Source organism: Ptychodera flava, chromosome 9 (assembly GCF_041260155.1).
Source record: "Ptychodera flava strain L36383 chromosome 9, AS_Pfla_20210202, whole genome shotgun sequence".
Lineage (NCBI taxonomy): Eukaryota > Metazoa > Hemichordata > Enteropneusta > Ptychoderidae > Ptychodera > Ptychodera flava.
In genome coordinates, this window is record NC_091936.1 from 40,557,500 (window position 1) to 40,578,868 (window position 21,369).

The 21,369-nt window shown below is 36.2% G+C and overlaps 1 protein-coding gene across 3 annotated transcripts in view; it reads right to left on the bottom strand.

Moving 5' to 3' along the window:
- The window catches only part of LOC139140994 (rho GTPase-activating protein 15-like), a 67,848-nt gene that overhangs the window by 44,415 nt on the left and 2,064 nt on the right, over positions 1-21,369 (bottom strand). For all 3 annotated transcript variants that reach the window (XM_070710520.1, XM_070710519.1, XM_070710518.1), the window contains exon 2: positions 718-882. In XM_070710520.1, coding sequence (XP_070566621.1) covers positions 718-882 — 165 coding nt within the window. The remainder of the gene's footprint in view (positions 1-717; positions 883-21,369) is intronic.

The window sequence follows — 21,369 nt, forward strand, 5'->3', positions numbered from 1 at the left end:
ATACTGTTCTCATGACTCAACATCTGCACAGTATTTCAAAACACCGTACCAGTGCCTACTCACAGCACACTACATGCTGCATCGGAACATTTTATTCAAGTATGCTGTTTCCATGAAGGGTAATGATTTTCTCCAGTGCCTGTATCTGTGTGTCTGCTTGAACGTTCACGCAACATATGGGGAAGTGAGGAAGTAAAACTGAAATGGCTATTCAGTGATGATCCCCCCACTCAAAATACTCTTAGATACAAATACCAAACTTCCCGTACAATTTATGCATCTGTCTGCCAGAAGATGGGAGTTCCACACGCAGGAGAAGTCACAGCAGAAAATGCAAAATATGTAAATACAAAATATATGGAACAACTTTTCACTGTTGATTGCTGATGAAATATCCGGAAATATATGTACAGATTTGTCTATTTAGTTACTGTGAGATTTCAGTGGAAGTAAAACAACTCTACAAATTCAATTGCCAATCAGGCCTCAACTTCACAAAGAACCTAGCAACATGGTCATTTTGGAAAGAACTTTACACAATGAAGGTGGCCAGACCCTCAGTGTGCAATTAGGTCATGAAACATACCAAAATGACTTCTCTATACAAGATTACAACTGTCTATTGGCTGCATCGTGTGAAGAAGATGGTCTATCTCCACACTACAAAATTTTGAAAATCAACACATCAGGTACTGAATAGAATGCCTATGTACTTACTCTATGGCTTCTTGGAGGTTTCCAGCAACTCTCCTTGGTAATGGTATTGTAGTAAAACTTCCGTTGTTTATCATCATAGTGTACTTCCCAGTTGTTGCTGAGGACTTGCGAAGGTGGCCTGGTAGGAAGCGGAGGCTCTGGACTACCTGTGCTGCCAACGGATGCCTGAATGAAATGAAAAAATACAACTCTTGTTGAGAGTTTTATTCCAAGGAAAGAACGCTCCACTCTCACTAATACTGATTCTTTCTCTTACTTATTTTGCTCTTAGAAGGGATATTATCTCTAATGCCTGATAGTATATTTGTAGTTTTTGTTTTAGGAAACAAGATCATTTTCTTACTCTCCCTGCCAGAAGGATATGAAAATACAGAGTATTAGCCTTACAAACACACTGTGTATAACATCTACTTTCATTCTTGATGACGAATTCCAGTCTGGACTAAAATTCAGTTGACAACATTTAGAGTGGACATTTTGTTTGTGCTGACGGTTGAACACTGGTTCATTTTGACATGATTTAGGGAGCAGAAAAAGAAACTATTTAACAAACGGAACAAAAGTTACATGAAATGTTTCACAGTTATAGCCACTGGAGCTTTATCAAAGATGGCGGTATGATGTGATCCAAACACATCAACAGTATTAAAGGGGTAAAATAATCACCTTTTGACATTATTGATGTAATTATTTTCTTTGTTAAGAGATCAGTTTAGTGATAGGCACCTCGATACACATTGAAAGTATCTTGGACTGAACATACATTCAGCCCTGCTAGCTGAAGACAGCAATTTTGATTTCAAACTCTGGTATCAATCAGATATATACACTATACATCCTGGAAACATGGTTTACAGGCACAGAAATGCCATACTTGATGCTCATGTGTGATAATTGAACATTTTCAAAAGTTTTGACATGTTTACATTATTCGTGACATATTAATACAAAATCAACAAAACTCATCCACTTTGTCTCTTTAAAATCAGAGTGTCTTCAAAGAAATATGATAAGCTTGTTGATTCTTTTACTGTAACCTGTCCACCCCATTTTCCAGTAAACAGGTTCACCTTCACCAATGAAAAACAATGGGAGTGGGCTAAACCATGGCGGTGAACGGGTTAAACTGCACCTGTGTCTGCCTTCTAGGTGACACAGAAGAATGAATCAAAATGGAATCACGTCAAAACAGTGTTTCATATTGATCTATGGTACACACACTTGACGACATACAGCTGCAATCTTTCAAATGAGTTCAATGAAACCATGCAACAGCTCATTACGGAAATATTTTACCATATAATAACCCATATGACATTAATATTTCAATTATTTTTATTGCTCTCTACACTGCAATATGTTACCATTGTGGCTATACAAATATCTCCCCCACAGCAATGACTTTAAATTGATCCAAAATGTCAGAACCTCCCTTTCAACATTTTGTACATGGTACACTTTATATGTTGTGACTGTTTTATCCAAAAAGTTACTAACATTTACTATTTTGAGAAAACACATTCATAATGTATTTGTGTAAAAGACATTATCAAACCAACGTACATATCCCTGAAAGGGAAAAAGAAAACACCAAAAAACAAGGATATTACGTATACAACTCCTGCACAAAAGATTGCATTTTGTGAACATTGTGGAACTAGAAAGAACCCATCAGGGCCTATAGGATCAACATCACACACATTCTGGTGAAGTGAAACTTTGTATTTGCTGTGCGGTACAGACACATCCTCCACTGAAGCTCAATAAACAATAACTGTTTACACATAAAACAATGTCACATGGTTGGACACACTTCCGACCAAACATTTGGAACTGTTTAATTAAGGCCGCGTTCAAAAAAAGTGGTGAGGGGGGGGGCTGGAGGAATTCAGGGGGGGGATTCGAAAATTTTTGGGTAGTCGAGGGGGGGGACTTGAAAGTTTTGCTCTGCCTATAGGGGGGGGACCTGAAAATATTTTGACTCCCAACATTTTGATGTCGGCCAATGGTTCTAATGTTAGTAATAATTAAACAAAACCTAGAACTGCTTTGTCTCATTTTATGTCTTTAATCTCGAAAAAGTCTAAAAATGTATGAATGTCATTAATTTTCGTAGAACAAGTTGGCCTTGTAATGGGGCAGGAGCTACAACTGTTGATAATTTTTCAACATTTCTATGCAATTTATCAAACACAGTTTCTTGGTGTCTCTCTACAGCATGCTGCTGAAAAACACAATATTCAGTTTTTCAACAAAGCCCGTTTGTCTAAATATTGGTGATAATTGAATGATGCAAATGCACGGTACATGTAGGCTGTGTTGGCAAGCTGAATACTGGATAGCTCAACATTCTGTAGGGATAGAACAAGAACACAATTGTATAAACTGAACAAAAATATTGTCAAAATAAAAAGTTAATACAACTACTGCCCTGCTACTACATACTGGCAGTGACAGTGATACATGTAGCTCTGACTCTGATGTAGTTTAAGAAGAGTTTCGGTCATAGGACACTCAATTGACAGTGAAACATACATCTACTTGTACACAAGATCCAGCCAGAGAGCAACACATAGAAGACTAGGGGACTAACAGTTACCATGGATTTTGAATTCTGGCATATGAGAACAATCAAATATTAGAGAAAAAAGATGGGGTCACCATACTTGATCATATACAAATGTACGATGACAAGTCAGTTTTTCTAAAATCACTTAAAATCAATATATAAAACCATTCATTTCAAGTTCATGCAGTGAATGAAATTTTCACATCTCATTGTACCAATAACACAAAAGTAAAACTTTAAACAGTAAAGACTCTAATTTAAAGGGAAAAATGTGTGACTAAATGGAATCTTTTATTTTTTATCAAATTTGCCATTATTACACCCAAAATTTCTGAGATTAAAACATTAATTTCATGGAATATTTTAACCTTCCAGTATTGTCAATTTTGTAAAACATTTATAAGTGGCATCTGAGTTGTATGTCTTGTACTTTTGAAAAAAAATTTTCAGTAGGTCACTGTGCTCATTTTTTCACAATTTGGTTAAACGTAGCTAGGAATACACAATTTTCATACTCTCTCATGATTGTCATTTTGTGTGCTTTTCAGCTGGTGCCATTGAACTGGCCGGAGTTGGATAAACTCAAGTCGGCTTAGACTGAGAAATCCAAAAAGTTCACTGATGCATTTAAAAATGAATCAATTTAAGAACTTCCCTAGGTATATGGCTCTACAACCTGCTGATAAGAGGTAGTGTTGAACATTTGCGTGCAGAACGACACATTACATGTTTTTTTTTACTCTGCGTGTTTCCGAACAAATATGCGGCTATATGGTAATTGTGGGGGGGGACTTGAAAATTTTTGAGGGTATTGAGGGGGGGGACTTGAAAATTTTTGAGGGTATCGAGGGGGGATCTGAAAAAAAAATAAGATTTCAATCACGATTCCTCCAGCCCCCCCGCCCTCACCATTTTTTTTGAACGCGGCCTAATTTCCCAACATGTGGCTAAGGGGATCCAGTGTAGGGATAGAGAACATATCGTATATTAAATCATTGTTATTTTCCATGATTTCAACCTGGAAAGAGGATTGATGACTTCAACACGGATTATGCAGCAAAATGAAATTTGATATATGCCTAACTTTCCAATAGTAAAATGCTGACCCAATCAAGAAGGTTATAATACAGTGATCAAGTTAAATTTGCCCTGATCACCAAGTTTTTACAAGCAATGTGTCCTGGGGCTTTGATAAGAAACTTCAATAAACAAAGTACTTACTGAAAGTTTACTGTTTGTTTATTGCTTTGTGCTTTTTTTTATCGCATGTCTCAAATTAACCCTGAATTTCTTCCATGATACACTATGATGACCACAGGCTCAGCACACAGTGCATTGTACATGTTGTATGTAGTAAAGTGATTATGTTCAATCCCCATGGATGAAATTGATACGACTGGCCACGAAACATTGTGATCATGTAACAACACCGGCCAGCACAACACTTGCAATACTTATGTCACATTGGTATAAACACTTCACAAAAGTTCTCCTAGGCTTTGATGGGAACTATTTACAGAACTCTAAAACAAACACACATATTTTCAATTGCAAAGTCAAAACACACTGTGATAGTTTACAGTAATCACAAAACCTGACCTTGAGTTACACATGTATGTTCTACATGTATGTATGTTCTGTGTCTGGCACATTAATTATGTATGTATACAACAGTCTGACATCAATGATCAACATGATGTCACTTCATTAACAAATACTGTCCACAATCATCTTCTTTATTTTGATATTTACATTTTGCAGAACAAAGCTTGATATCTGAGATGAGTCTATTATATAGTTACAACTTCTCCCTTTCAACCAGGGTCAATTTTCTGTATTTGTACTGGATCTGCTATAGCCGACAACACTGCTCCTTGCCTGCTATTTTTAACCTCACCATTTTTAGCAGCAGATTTTCAGGCTGGTCCGTCTGTCGGATTATAGAAAAACATCACTCACTAGAATTCAAAAAGGCACATGTAAGTGCTGTATTACTGAAGTAATCATAGACACTTAGCAATATGAAACTACACATACATGTATAACTGGATTAGTTTTATCAGTGTCTGGATTTAAAGTCTCTTTCAAATTCTCGAAGCAGCATCTCACTTATGCCATTTCAGAAGACCTAATGGAAACAATAATTTAACACACTAGTTTGTGCTAAGTGCCAGACTTCAATATACTATGCACCTCTCTACCGGTACAAATCATGGATGTTGATATGATAGTGCACATTCTAACACTTACTGTTTCTTGTTTTCTGTTCATTCAGAATTTTTGAAAATTACAGATGGCCATCACAATGTGAATATCCATGCACTGTTAATTTTCAGAATTAATTACAGAAAAAGTCCATCAAAAATGGACACTGGATGGGAGATGCAGTACGTATCATTGAACTCAAACACAAAAAGATGAAACACACCCTAAATACAGCACATAATCATATCTGTACAATGTACAATAATCATGAATCAGATTACAGCAGCAGTGACGATTACCATTGTTATGATGTTCCACAAATTCTTTTTCAATAGCGTCCATTGTATAGAATTTGTATTTGATAGAAATGGTGTTTGCGATTTGTGTGGTAACTCTGCGGTCGTGAGAACACCCATGGATTTTTGTTGTACTGAGGGTCTGTCAATTGAACAGACTCAGTTTTGCTCTGGGAGCTTTGATAAAACAGGTAACAACCAGGTAAACAGTGTGCCTGAGTTATGCAACACTCCCTGCCAAGATACAAATGATATGACACTCCCACGCAGAAGAGTTGCCTTTCAGTGTTTCATGACAGTTGTCAGCCATGCACAATTCAACAGTTTAATACTGTGACAGTTTTTCAAAAGAGCAGTTCTCACCCCAACACTGGTACAGTTTATTCATCAAAATTCATTAAAATTCCACAGTTTAAGTTGCATGAATGGAATTTTCTGCATGTGAAAATTGAGATAAAGGGTCGAGACTGCACAAGGTCATGTCATGTTCTTTCCATGACTATTGGTATGCATAATGTACTTGAAAATGTACTGAACAATCCCATGGACCCTAAGCAATGACCACATAGGGGCTACTATGTAACTTTAAATGCTTCGTTTCAAACTATGCATTTTTATTTATAGGCATTGAGTTGAAGGGATAGGTGCAACTTTTGATGCATTTGACACTATTTTTGTTTTATACAGTATATGATACTCACAGTTTCTTGTTCTTCTACCCAAAGCATGTTGAGATACAGCTCAGTATTCATCAGATAGTCAACTCAGCCTGTACATGTGCAGACTTCATTGTTGTTGTTGATGAGTGTATTTCAGTCAAGACAAAAATTCAAATGTAAACAATAACGGTGTAGTTTACACACATACTGCAATGAATAGTAGGCGTTTCAACATGTTTTGGGAAAACGAAAATAGTGAAAAAATAAAAGTTACAGCTACTGCCCTTGTACATTGTGATGCATAGTATGACAGAACAGATTGAAATGATTTTATGGATGATACAATAAATGTGAAAATAAGGGTCAAAGGGCACTGAAAAGTAATGAACATCTGGCTGCCATGGTTTATGTTGTTGACAGCTAATACATGCTAATAATTCATTGTCCAATGGCCATCTCAGTTTGTGCAATTTTTAGATTTGCCAAAAAAAAATATTAAAATGCATTGAAAACACGTTTTTATACAGGATTGCCTGTTTTTCCATTTCTAAGAATGGATGCGTATTACCAATGATGTGTTGTGGGTGTGAACTGGTAATTAATATGAATAAGACGTGCAGCCGTCTCTAAGAATGCAGACAGTGTAAACACACTACATTTCAAATTCACTGTGGCGTAATGTAAGTGAATAGCACATGGCTTGACCAGAATCACATGAATGCCAAATGGTGAAATAACCCCTGGATTCATGTTTGTAGGTCACTGGGTCAAAACAGATGGCTGTGTGTCTGTGTCAAACCTTTCACCATAGACCCTACAACAAGGGTGTGTGCTTTAACAGTATTTATAAAAGCAAATTACAAGTGCAGACCAAAAGAGTATATAGCAAGAATTCCTAATAAGCTTTCTAAGTGGGTGTCTTTTAACACAGATTACAGCGTAATAGCAAATATCAAACCACTACATTTTCTGTTCAAATAGACAGAAAATGCAAATATTCCATATTTCACCATCTCAAATACATGTGTGTCCATTAAGTTGGCTGAGTAAATTTGAAATTTCTGACTGCATATGTAGTGTGACACTTCATTCAGTAAAGTTATCAATCATTGTACCACAGTACAAGCCTTGTCACTTAAAGTGGCATCATGGCTTATTTTTTACCGGTGTCTTATTTGGGAGTTTTGATATACGATGCCTTTATGCAGCCAAGTGACATAACTCAAAATCTCATCAATACAGGCTATAGAAATATAATCATCTATCTAATTTGCCTTATTATGACAACCCCCCCCCCCCCCCCCCCCCATGATGTGGAATGAAAATGCCAAGACAGAGCCAGCAGTGAGACAGAAATTTTGTTTATATTTTCTTAGGGTCATGACAGGGTCATCCACATGTGTCAAAATAAATGCTTTTTGCAATCCATCCAGACTGCAGTGATACCATTGGTCATTGGCAAATGTCATATGACTTATTTCATCATCAATGCATAGAGAGACTACCGTCCTTGACCATAGCTCTGTCAGCTACACCTATTGCTCACAGGTTCTGCACATTCCCAACCGCTTGCAGAGTGCGATAAATTGATTCCCATCTGATGACCGCCTATAAACATTCTGTTTTCATTGCAAACAAACACTGTATTAAGGCAAGGTAAATAAATAAATAAATAAATAAATAAATAAGGTGGGGTAAACCATTCCTGACCAGTGATCAATTTAGAAGATTATTTATTTCAGAAACCATGATGGAATATTTGTGATTTTAATGAACTAACAAACATGTCATATATATGTTACACCGGTATACTTCACATACTTTCCTCAGTCAATGCTGCAGTATTTATACACGTTTCATTTTCAAGGAAGAACAGGACAACCAAGTCTACATGTACAAGCTCATGGAACTTACTAAACAAGATTGTATACATGTACGTATTACGAAGAAAATAAATTTATGTAAAAGAGTCCATAAAAATAGATTGGAAGACAGTTAAAATCTTATGTTGGCCAATCCAAGGATATAATTCTAGAAAAACACCCCTTTAGGGAAGGATTATATCAAAGAAGAATGAATTGCTATTTGCATAAATTTGCATGATCATTTTCACAACTGACTATGGTAGTTACATGTACATTGAAATTTCCAATTAAAACAACTAATAAAATTTTTTGCTGATAAATTGGGAGCAGCGTCCAATGCTTGTGGAATGCATTATTTATAAAAAACCTTTAAAAATTATTATCAACAAGCATGTACCTATAATACTGATCAACATTGTCACGTTGGACAGTTGTTTGAACCCGACAAAGTACAATATACTGGCAAATAATTATAGAAACATAAAATAACAGAGCAAGTGATAAAGAAACACACAAATTCACAAGGAAACCTATCTCTGATTTACAGCTTCATTTGTTCTGTTTGTAGAGGACAATTTCTTGTTCTACTCCCAGAATTCTGACCACATCCTGCCTGGTGATCAACATGTGAACACAGCCTGTATTTTGTATGTAAAGTCTAATGTTATTGTTGACCCATAAATTTCAGTCCGGACCAAAAATTCATTTGTCAACAGTACCATTCCAAATTGTACAAAGAGGGCTGTATTGGTGAGGCTGATCACTGCATTTAATTAATTAAACATCGATCCTCCAGGGAGGAACAAGAAAACAAACCTCTTTTGTGAAAAGTGCAAAATATTATCAAATGCAATAAGCTATTGTCCCTGGCAGCCAGTTGAACATTTTCCAAGTTCTTTGAAAATTTCTCAACTACTGCAAGCCTACATGACAACAGTTCAAAGAATTACAATTTGAAGCAGCAAAACTACAACAGCAATTACTTCCACTGTTGGAGATGTTACCGATTGTATACAAAGAGATTTGCTTTTTCACCTGAATTATTTCTGAATTCTATGCAATGAAACCACAATCATTCAAGTTTGAAAATTCACAAATCAAAAAACTACTACGATTCAAGATGAAAGTATACAGGACTTTGAATGTCATCATCAAAAACTAGTTTGAAAATGCTTGACTATATTTCTTTGCACACAATGATGTTGAAGGCTTGGCATACTGAATACAATTTATACATCCCTGTGATGCAATGTCAGTGATGAAGTTAAAATGAATGCAATTATACGCAGCACTCAATGTGCTACCAATTTCACGTGTCGTCTCATTTCTTCTCATCCAAAACAGCGGTTTTCAAAATGGGTTTTCATAATTCCGAATGACAGCCACGTCAGTAAAAGTAAAGTGCCCTGCCTGAGGCATTGAGGATGTAAAACTCAATGGTAAGATTGCATTTTCAATTGCCTTACAGCTCAGTAATTTGCCAAATACTTTGCCTTAGGGACACATATGAATTCAAAAAATAACCTTTTTCCACAAAAATGGCAGACTACTCTTCAAGTGATTTTTCCCGTCAAAACGGAGCCAGCCTTCAGTGTCTTATACAGGCATCCAAATGAAAGTGGAGTGCAGGTTATGCAAAGTAGGAGTTCAAAGGTCAAATTGGCACAATCAAGAGATGTTAAAAGAATTTTAATCAGCACGAAAAACCACAGTCATGTGTCAGCTGGTGTTTACATAGTTTGGTTACGAGACTAATTCAACACTGTGATAAGACAGACGTGTAACTTGTAAGAAAGAAACCTAGTTTTGATGAACTGAGGTCAAATTAAAGAAAGCTATGAACTGGGTTAATAGATGGATTTTGTATCGAAGGGATTTTATGGTTAAATACTGAAAGATGTTATGTAAAGTTCAGTACCTGGTGAGGAATTGCTTACACAATTTAAGCATCTTTTACATGCAATGATTAACATGAGGTATATGTTAACTAACATTTTGATTTACTGGGTGATGGTATAATGTTCATCAGAACATATCAAATCTAATCTTGGCAATTCTAAATTTAGCATTTTTATGATGTAATACAATTGTTCTATTCAGCCAATCTTTCAAATAAACCTTGACACGTAATTTTCATAAAGATCAATGAACAGTCGCTTGATTACACAGGACACACCTACAGTGTGTACCATCCAGTTCATCAGCCATGTTGCTGATAATAAATCCTCTGGTTACATGGGTCTCACTACACCATGGAAACTAAGGTGAGGCCAATTTACACTTACTGCAGTGCACCATGTGTAAGCTGCCCAGACTAGGGTCAAACACTTGCATACATGGGGTGGACACTGTAAGTGCCTCGCAGACATCTCGCAGCATGGAATAAACCTCGCCCATTTCTCAAGAACTGATGTCATCATCATTTGACATTAAGGTTTTATTGGAAGTTCTAAGAATTTCACCATGTTACTGTGAAAAACAAGTATAATTTGCGTATACAAACTAAAGTTATGTTTTCAATTAGTTTATGCTCTAAGTTCTAAAAGAACATGCAAACTCCATAACATCATTTAAGAATGCTCATCTCATGACTTTACTTCAGACTTGAGGAATACATGAGTGAACATATAAACAATGAATAAATACCCATATTGGCAACCATGTATGTTTTGACTGACAAATTAAATTTGCCTTCTTCAGAAGGTACATGTATGCTGCTGATGAAAGCCACAGAGACTATCATGTGAACAATCGCCATCTTGCCGGCAGCAACAGATTCAATCACCCATTCACAGTGGAGAGTACACACACACACACACACACACACACACACACCACACACACACACACACACACACACACACACACACACCACTGCAATGGTAATCTAGATACAAACCCTTTATTGGGAATAAGACTGTCATTTCTGCACATGGTTAACTACCAAGGGAGTTTCTCCAAGGTAGTCGATTTATATTGTACACACAATTGAGCCTGACATTGTGCACATGTATGTTCCTGCGAGCAAAAGACCCAGGGATGTAAATGACATATGCTGAAATACAGACCCTTGTTTTTCTCCAAGAAATTCACATTTTTTCCAAAGAATAATTTCTCCAAATTATCATCTATCATGCTGATGACAACCACTTGGAATCTAATTTGCCCATCAATACATTCATTTCGCTTGGTATAACATTTACTGACAGATACTAAGCTGCGTCCAGTGTTGTACAAATACTGCAGCTGCCGGTCATTGTCATTCCTTGCTCCAAGGGGTTGTATATATACCGGTAGTTCTGGATGACAAGGTTGGAGTTTGTTGCAAAGTACGCCTGAGTTTGATGAACTTACAATCTCAACCGTCTCTCCCAAGGTCAAGTGGACTGGGTCATTTTCATGCATCTGTTCAATGCTCACCAATGCCATGAATGTGCATAGTTTTTTTTGAAATATTGCTAAAATTATATAGGCTGAAAGTTAAAGATTATTAGTTTTTCATAACTTCAATTTGAAATATTTTTGGAGATACTGTAAGCAGAAAACATGTGTGTAACAATATCACTTTGGTGAAAGTTATCAGAACACACACACATGTATTACTCAGTTTCTGTACCAGTGTGATGAATATATCAAAACTACTGAGCCACAAGACAACTTTTTATTTGTCAATTTTTTCAAGGGGAATTTTTATAACAAAATCAGAGAAGGCCATGAGAGGATTTACGATATATGTATGTGTCCTGACATTTATTGAGTTTTGTTCAAAACTTAAAAGTTCATACACAGATCATCATCTCTGTGTTTCAGGTCTGACTTACACTCCAGTCCTTGCACATAGATTCCATGGAAATCTAATTTTTTCTGGTCTTTTCAGATTTCCAGCAAATGAGGATAGCAGCCATATGCAGAAACTGTAAATCAATCAGCCTATTATTTGACATACAGTACTCACTGTGTGAGTAAAAGAGAGAGCTCAACAGCAGTACAAGAGACAATCTTGAATGATTCAACATGGATCTACCACTGAAAATGTATTAAAACATATATGTACATTTTGTGAATAAACATTTCAAAACATAAGTAAACATAGGAAATGGTACACACACATATACACACACACATACTCTGTCTGTCTGTCTGTCTGTCTCTCTCTCTCTCTCTCTCTCTCTCTCTCTCTCTCTCTCTCTCTCTCACAAGAGCATCAGTACTTGTTAAACTGATCATCTTCATCTACAGACTAAAGAGGATATTGTTCACTTGTAAATCAAACAACTTAGTTTTTTATACAGTATGTACTCTGTATCACGCTAAAAATGTACTAATCACAGATTGAGAATTATTCAAGATACACCATATCATTGGGAGTGATCCATTATAATAGCCATTGATGTGAAAACCTGAAAACATGGCTGACACATCAATCTTATTTACATCTTCAAGGCTGGGACAAATCATTTCACATCAGCAGCTCCGTCTGGGGACCATCAAGGGTACCCACTGGTGAGTCTTGTTTACTGTATGATATATGTGATACTGACGGCGTGCTTGTGGCCACTGACAGCCGTCTCCGGTAGAATTTATGAGCCCATGCGCGCCCCGAAGTCAAGTATATGGATGACAAGAAACTGGGTTACTGAACTGTACTACTATAGTATACTACTGTTACATACAGTTCATGCATTGGTTAAGATGAGCTGCCCTCATAACGATAAACAGATTCTGTAAAATACACCAGGTTTTTGTATGTCTGTGTCCTCTGTGGATAGGGTTAACCACTTATAACCATGTTATAATTTGTCAAATGGACTAAAACTTTCATGAGAACTTTTTGAAAGTTGGCAGAGGAGGAAGGAGATTACACGTCAGTTCCATCTACTGGACTGGGAACAATGGACAAAATCACTTTATTGTAAACAAAGAACTCATTCTGTGATAATTCTACTTCAAGCTTGACTTTCCCATCAGATTTAATACCTGCCTCATCGGGATGCTTTTACACAATCACAATAGTCATCCAGCAGACTTATAACAACTACCACACACCAAGAATACCTAAACCATACAATGCAATGCCACATTACTGTACGTAAATTTCCATGAAAATTGAAGTTTTAGTAACTTTTCTTGGTGGAAGTATACCGCTGTGGCAAAATTTTCATTCAACAAACTTCTATCAACTGCTACACGTAATTTATACAATTTGCAATGATGTACTAGGATTGTTGGACAAAACTTACAATACACAGAGAGATACCAGTATCATTCACTGTCTCTATATTAAAAGACCTTTCTTTCTCTCTCTACATGGGGCAAGGCAATTTTACAAACTACATTACTTGAATACAATGTCACTGAGGACAATGAAACCCATCTAATCACTTCATTTCAAGTGTTTCATTCAGTCAAGGCTTAATGTGGGCCTCATCCAGCGCATCACCAATCTACAAGTAAAAATACACGTACCACTACAGTCAGCAACTCAGTGAGGTCTTGCACAATCTTCTTGAGTCAGAGATCATATAAAAGTGAAAAGAACCACTGCAGTACATTCACTATGCCCGCATGTAAGTTTTTCTGATGAACTGCACATGTAGGCAGATTGCCCCAGACAGTCCATAAATCTAACTATCAGCCCAAGTGCTACTCCAAACCGTGTACCACACATTAAGAACAGTTGAACTCTCAGTGCCCTCTGTAATAATCTTCAAATGTATATAATTGCAGCATTATAAAGGCCACTGCCTTGATTCAGTATAGGTGATAATCGAAATCAAGATATTATGGGCATTACCGTAGTATGAACACATACTGTACTAGGCAGAACACATTACAGGAGCTAATCTACATAAAGTATTCACTGACCTTCTATTAACAACTTATCATCCAAGTCAGTAAACAGACATATATTGATAGATGTTGATAAACCCAAACACATCGAGAACAACTGTAGTGACTCTTTTGTAAAGAAATGTAAAGAAATCTGTACTGTTGACAAATCTACAGGGTAATTTTACATAAACATCCTCTGAACTCATTTCAGGAAATATCTTTCGTGGAAGTTGCTCCACTGTAACTTGCTTAACCTACCTTGGAAGTTTGGACGTACCCTGGATTTGCTTTGGGCAGTTTGGTACGTAAATAGAAAACTTTTGATAACAATATTCAGTGCAGCCACTTTTCCTGTTATGAGAAACAAAGGTCAAGGATGGCTAGGTATAATAAGTAATTTACATCGCTATCAGTAATAATGTATGTATCCATCCTTAGGAAACTCAGCATTATTTTTAACAAACCAGAGCTTCCTTCTCACAACACTGTTTAAATTGCATCATCTCTTTCCAATATTTTGAAAACATCAAATCCGCTACATGTGTGCATAAACTTCATATTAAGTAGCTTCAGAGATGTGAATGGATTGATGTTATTGCCACAACTATTACAGTAACACTTTGAGCATTCTCAGTGATGGAAAACCACCAACTCTTTGTGAATCTTCAGAAATCAAAAACAGCATTTCAACCAAAACAAAAAAAGATAAAATAAACAAAATACCACCAGTTGAGTTGACATCAATTATCGCACTGAGGAAACTAAATTGAAACAATGAGCAATTAAGGACAACTTCAACCCTGGCAGGTTAACCTGTTTCAATTTCATTTTTGGCCAGAGAAACCTGAAACCAATTGTGAAGTCCTGATTATAGCAACAGCATATGGTGTGTACATTGTACTATCAGAAATAACTCTGTGTTATACTTCTGACAAACTCAGCAGTTTTTCCATCAACACATCATTTCCTCCTATGGTCATCGATGTAAACACTTACATGCAATGTAACTTAATCATAGCTATTGCACTTCCATACAAAATGTTAAGAACACCCTTTGCTATCTCTTGCTGACAGTTTAACATTGTACATTGTTACAGTTTCCCATTCTCTAAAAGCTTAAATACATGTACTGGCTATTGTATGTAAATCCCTGATATTGATAAATCAACAATGTAATTGAAACTCAGCTGTTCCTAATCTTTAGATACATTGTATGCAATTGAGCTATCGACTCTTCTTTATCCTGACCCCAATTTAAATGTATAAATTTACATTTTCACAAAGTTTGTTTTTCATTTCAACAGTACCAACAATATTGCAATTCTATTTACAGGAGTCATCAATATTTCAGATATGGGCTCTTGTATATTGCATCCATTGAGTGAATGGTAGCTGTATGGTTGACATGGTGCTAGTTTAGTATTTTCCCTAAAAAACTGTGGATTTCAAAGGCATTTCAAATCTACATGTAAATTTACTACTTTACTTATGGGTATGAAGACTCATATGGAAAGCTTTGGGATATTCACTGGAATATTTGTGCAAAAAAAATCAGGAATGACAAGAATAACTTCTGACACAAAAACCTCATGAACTGTCATTTCACTATTAAAGTGGGCCCCTATATGTATCCAATACTTAATGCATGTCAGATAAATACCTATAGCGGAAGCGCAAGTTATTGCATGTTGTTAGTTTTGCTCTACACAAGGTTTCCACATTATACATCAGTGTAATAGAGGACACAATACAGGGTGTTTTTCACATCAAACACACCATGATACTGGGTGGCAGTTGCAGCAATACCCACAACATTCATCAAACGGCCATCACAGTCAATTACAAGTGAGAGTTAATTTAATCGTCAACAGACGGACGTGACTGATTGCATTTCTTGAAATTAGCAATCCTGTTTGCGTGAACACTTTCTTGTACTTCTTGTGGTTCATCCTGCCTGCCTCTCTACCTGCTTGAATTTCACTAACATGGAACGCAATCCATATTGTGGGCGGATACCCTATCAACTTCAAGGAGGTGTTATTCTAAGTTAACACAAACTTCAAGAATCTGCTTCAACATTTAACCTTGACACTGATCCCCGGTACAAGGTCAGGAAGTCATCAGTCATTTGAGTCCATTTGATGCCAGTTACCAGATCCTTGATTCACAAGTAATGTTATGTCTGAAGATGCTATTCTCCTATTTCTCATTGTAAAGTACAATTTTTCTGTCCCCTACAGCATACACTGAAGATGAGTACAGTATATGCAGAGTGTTTCCTTTTATACATGTCTGAACATTATACACATAATACAGACACTATTATGCTGCTCCATTTTCCAATTTCTCATTTCCTATTCATATTCATAATCATGGCTTTCATATTTTACATGTAGCAGTGGGCTGGTTTACTCCACAACAGCTTACTAGAGGCTTTATCGTACCGGTATGATTGATCGTAATGCATCTGAACTACAGGAATTGCGTTTCAACTGAACAAATCCTTCCGTTCAGTTCATGTCAAAAATTATGACCATTCCATTGCATGTCATAACTCTGTCTTGCCCTGGGAGATCTTGGTAAAAAGAGCAATTACTTCATTGCAACTATCATCTAATACACAAAATTACACAGGAGACATATGTGTAGCGCTCAAGGCTAAAGTTAACAGACTGACCACATGCAGGATATACATGGTAGTTGCAGTGCTGTAGCTAGGGATTTGCTGGGTGTTTGGGTCGGATGGCAATCTGGTTTTGCCGTCCGACCCAAATACCCAGACAAAACCTCTAGCTACAGTTCTGCAGCTACATGTAGAAGTATGGTAGTGTACATTCACCTGGGACTTCATTTGAAACGGGCATAATCGATAAAGCCAAGGCTGAAAGCTCTTTCTACATGCCATATAAACCATGTGGGTTATTCAAAATCCAAGTTTCACAATCCGTTCACTAAATTTCAATACATTACATAAATAATCAAAATACGACAAAAACAGTGTCAACAATATCACAATACATGAACCTCCTTGATTCTACTCACTGGCTGTGAAAAGGGCCCACATGCCGTGTATATTACAAGTGGATTTTATCATGCATAGCAACATTGGTGATAAACATATAGAGCTGTAGAAAAAAAGGATTTGCAAAATAATTTGGGATAACTTTGCAGGAAATGTTATTTAGCCATTTCTTCTCCAAAGTGTGCAATGCAAAGTGTAAGTTCAGTTAATGATCTCAGAGATTTAGCCTGATGACTGGTTACTGAGACAGAGTAGACACTATGCAGCATGTGCTATTGATTATAGTTTGATGGATGTCTCTCTTCTGACAAAACACTTGATCAGCTGTCAACAGACTTTACTTTTCATCCTAATATACATGTAAACCATGTGTATACTGATACAAGCATTGAGGCTATGAAAACCCCTCCACTCTCTGTCCATAGGGTGAAGTACACTGTCCATGGCTCCAAATGAGGCATATGGCTTGTATTTTTACAGATTTAGTGGCAACAACTGAGACCTACTTGACTTGGTGAAAATCCAGCACGTACAAAGATTGCATGAGCCTTAACAACACTACTCTGCAATGCTAGTCTAAAACAAACAAAATGGCACCAGGGACTGTCCCAGTCCGGGAATAAGAAGGCAGGGTTAAAAAGCACGTTGTACATCAAATAAAATTGTACCGTTTGCAGTTTCCCCACTGACAGTGTCTAAACTTATAGCACATCAATACATAATTTACATATTATATTGTTTCACAAATCAACACTGTTGTAGTGGTGTCGACAGGTAAATAGTTTACCACCAGACAGCAAGTCCAGTAGGTTTCAGTTGAAGCATAGTGTACACCCTAACCGAGGAGAGGTCCTAGACCACCAGATACAGATGGGTCACCTAACCTTCCACTGCTCTGAACTTCCTGGTACAAACCCTAAATTGTATTTATAAATGAAACACCAGAAAATCAATGATATCATAATGGCACTTGTTCTACCCATAACACGTAACAAGATACACATATTGAAAAAAAAAACAACTTGAGCAAAGGCATTCTACTTTCAGATGCTTTCTGGACATGTGTCGGTTTACTACATCATTCTGATGACTAAAACTATAGTTGACACAGTACACACTGAATGAAATTTTTGAATGTAACTAAATTATTCTGTGGAGCTGCAGGGGATGAATAAGGGGAATGCAGACGGCATTCACAGAGTCTTTTCACAGCCTGTGTCCCACTTTCAAATGTAACTGAGCTTACCCAGTGACCAAGCTTTATTGAAACACAGAAGAAATATATACATGTACTATAAAATATCAAAACTGCACCTACAGTTGAAAACCATACAATCATAAATGTCCGTTCACTGCAAACATTAATTCAATACAGACAGTAGAAACGAGACAGTCTATGATTTCAATGTGCTGTAAATTATTAATAATTTCAATGTGCTGAGAATTATTAAAATCAAAACTCTGTTCTCTGGCAGATACCAATTATAACACCACACAGAATTCAATGGTCATGAATTATACATCAAAGTTATTCTGTTTTGAGCTTTGTAGGTTGCTTGAATAGCCAGAACATTATTCAACAAAATGTCGGATAATTTCACATCATATCACAAATATGAATTTACCTTCATTGAGGTAAAAGCTACAGGGAATCTACATCCATCTATATCACTACCATGGTGCCTATGTCAATACCACTACTTGATTTGTCAATCATGAATTGTTAACGCCCCACATAACAGTAAAACCAATGTGATTTCTTTAGTATCTTTACTACCATCTATTGACATAACTTTGGGTACATGTATAGATTGCAGTGCAGGAGCTAAGATATTTTACTGTAGCAGGATCTGTATATAAATTTATTGAAAGTAAATAACTTGCTCATATACTACCATAGTTAAAGTGTGTTTTCATTGTTTATTTGCTACAGGTTAGTCTAACTTGTACTGACTATACATATACTGTTCCACAGCTGACAAATTCATCCCTGTAATGGCATACACTGTTTCATCCTCAAGGATCACACAAAATTTTGGTAGGCACCAGGCAGAATAAATACACTAACAGGACACACAAGTAAGTTCATGTACATTGCCGAGGACAGATCAATCATTTCCACACAATTACTGTATGGGCATAATACAATCCTAAACTACAGAACCATTTCACAACCCATAGCTCCTGTAATCAAAACCATACTTTTCTTCTAATGACAGCTATGAAATTTTTTCCCGATTATGGCCCTGATTAAAGAGTCGATGTGCACTGTTTACTGCCATTTAAAAGTAAAGTGATTAACCACTCTTCAGGTAGCAAGACATCCCATGCTGAATTATTTTCATGAACTGTTTCACATATAGATGTTTGACTTTTAGTGACATACACTTTTTCTACATTTATACTCATAACAGTTCTTATGATGCTTAAATAATAATCTCAGATGCAATTTTTCATGTACATATATATTGAGGTCAACCCACATGAACCCATCTGTGTTTGCATAAAAAATTACAAAGTCTGATTTTACACACATTAACCACTACTTTTAAATTACTGGTAATTCACACCTATCCAAAACACACAAGATAATTAAATAAAATTAATTACAGATGTTTCTGCAGTTGTAAATGGGGTGTTTGTTTGTCCTTCTTTCACATGTTTGCTGGTATTGTGCACTTCCCCTGTCCTTTTAGGACATGACCTTTGTTGCAAGTGATGTGACTAAAATAACTTAACACAAACACTGCACATCCTATGTACCAATATCCTTGTCCTGGACCAACCATCTTTTGGATAGATATGCATGCTAAATGTAAAACTACAAGTAATATCACCAGCCTGTAAAACAGATTTGATCAGAAAACAGCCTGCAATCAGCAGTTGACAGATCTACATGCAAATACAATTGTATAATCGTTCCACTGGCAAGCATTTCCATGTCATAGGTCAATACTGGTAGACAACACACCTTATGTAATAATACCCATTCTGAGTGAAGCAATGAGGCTCCCTAGCTATAATAATCAACATGCAACATTAATTTTATATGCTGACACATATTTAAATTTAAAAACAGATTCACAAGCACAGTTTTGACACAATATGAGGAAATAAAAAGTTGATCTTTAGGGTGGAAATAGATCCTGGAAGTACCTTATGACAGAGTACCACACATCAACCATGTGATTATCAATTGATAGCCATATATGGGTGCTTTAATTATAACAGCTTAATTTTTTTAACAGCAGGTTGAAAACTATCCTATGATCACCAATAAATGCTGCATCTAATATGACAATGCCTACTTAAACATAAACTTGATTTCCTGCAAAAAACGCTGAACAATCTTTGTTTTGTTCTAGTATCTACTGAAATTGATAAAAATCTTTCGATTATATCTGATAAGCAGACATAGGAATTTGGTTTCATATATACACTAATATTGTCAAAATTGATCATTCAAAATTATGCTACCGAGACAAAATGGACACTTAAAATTTATGCTTAACAGTAAGTTTTGAGTGATATATTGCTATATGTAACTTGTTAATGTTTGATAACTCTACCAAAATCTACTGTATCTTTCTACTGGCTACAATTAAACAGCAAAAGGCCCGTTATAAAAACGTAGGAAAAAGGAATGAAACAGATTAACTTACAAACTAAAAACTAAATTTCTGCTGCATTTTAATTAGTCAAACATGTATGAAACATAAATGCTACCATATTTTGAGAATTATATTGATCAAAATATTCATAAAACTGAAACCTGATACGAGATTTTCTAGTCTAATATGTACTTGAGTCCTCAATCATACATGCATTCCAGTTCTTAGTATGGCACCAATAATCACCAGATGCCAACAGAGAAGTGATAAAACAGGTAGAGTAACTGAAAACACTTTGACAGAGAAGGACAACACAATACATGGCATGCAGACACAGAGTTCCAGATTTCACTTGGTAGAAAGCTGAGTTTGCTCAATTCAATTCTCCTCTTAAAAGTGTGTGACTTTGTTCAGTTATCTGAGGGAATATTCTATGAATTCCATGTGGAGTCAGAAATTGCAGCTGGTCTCCTCAAGACAAGATTTATTCCACAGTCCCAAGCTTGCAATTACCGACAGACAATAAATAACATTTTTTCATAAATAATGATCATGCTCATTAAGCAGTAACTCCTGTGTAGTCCACAAAATAT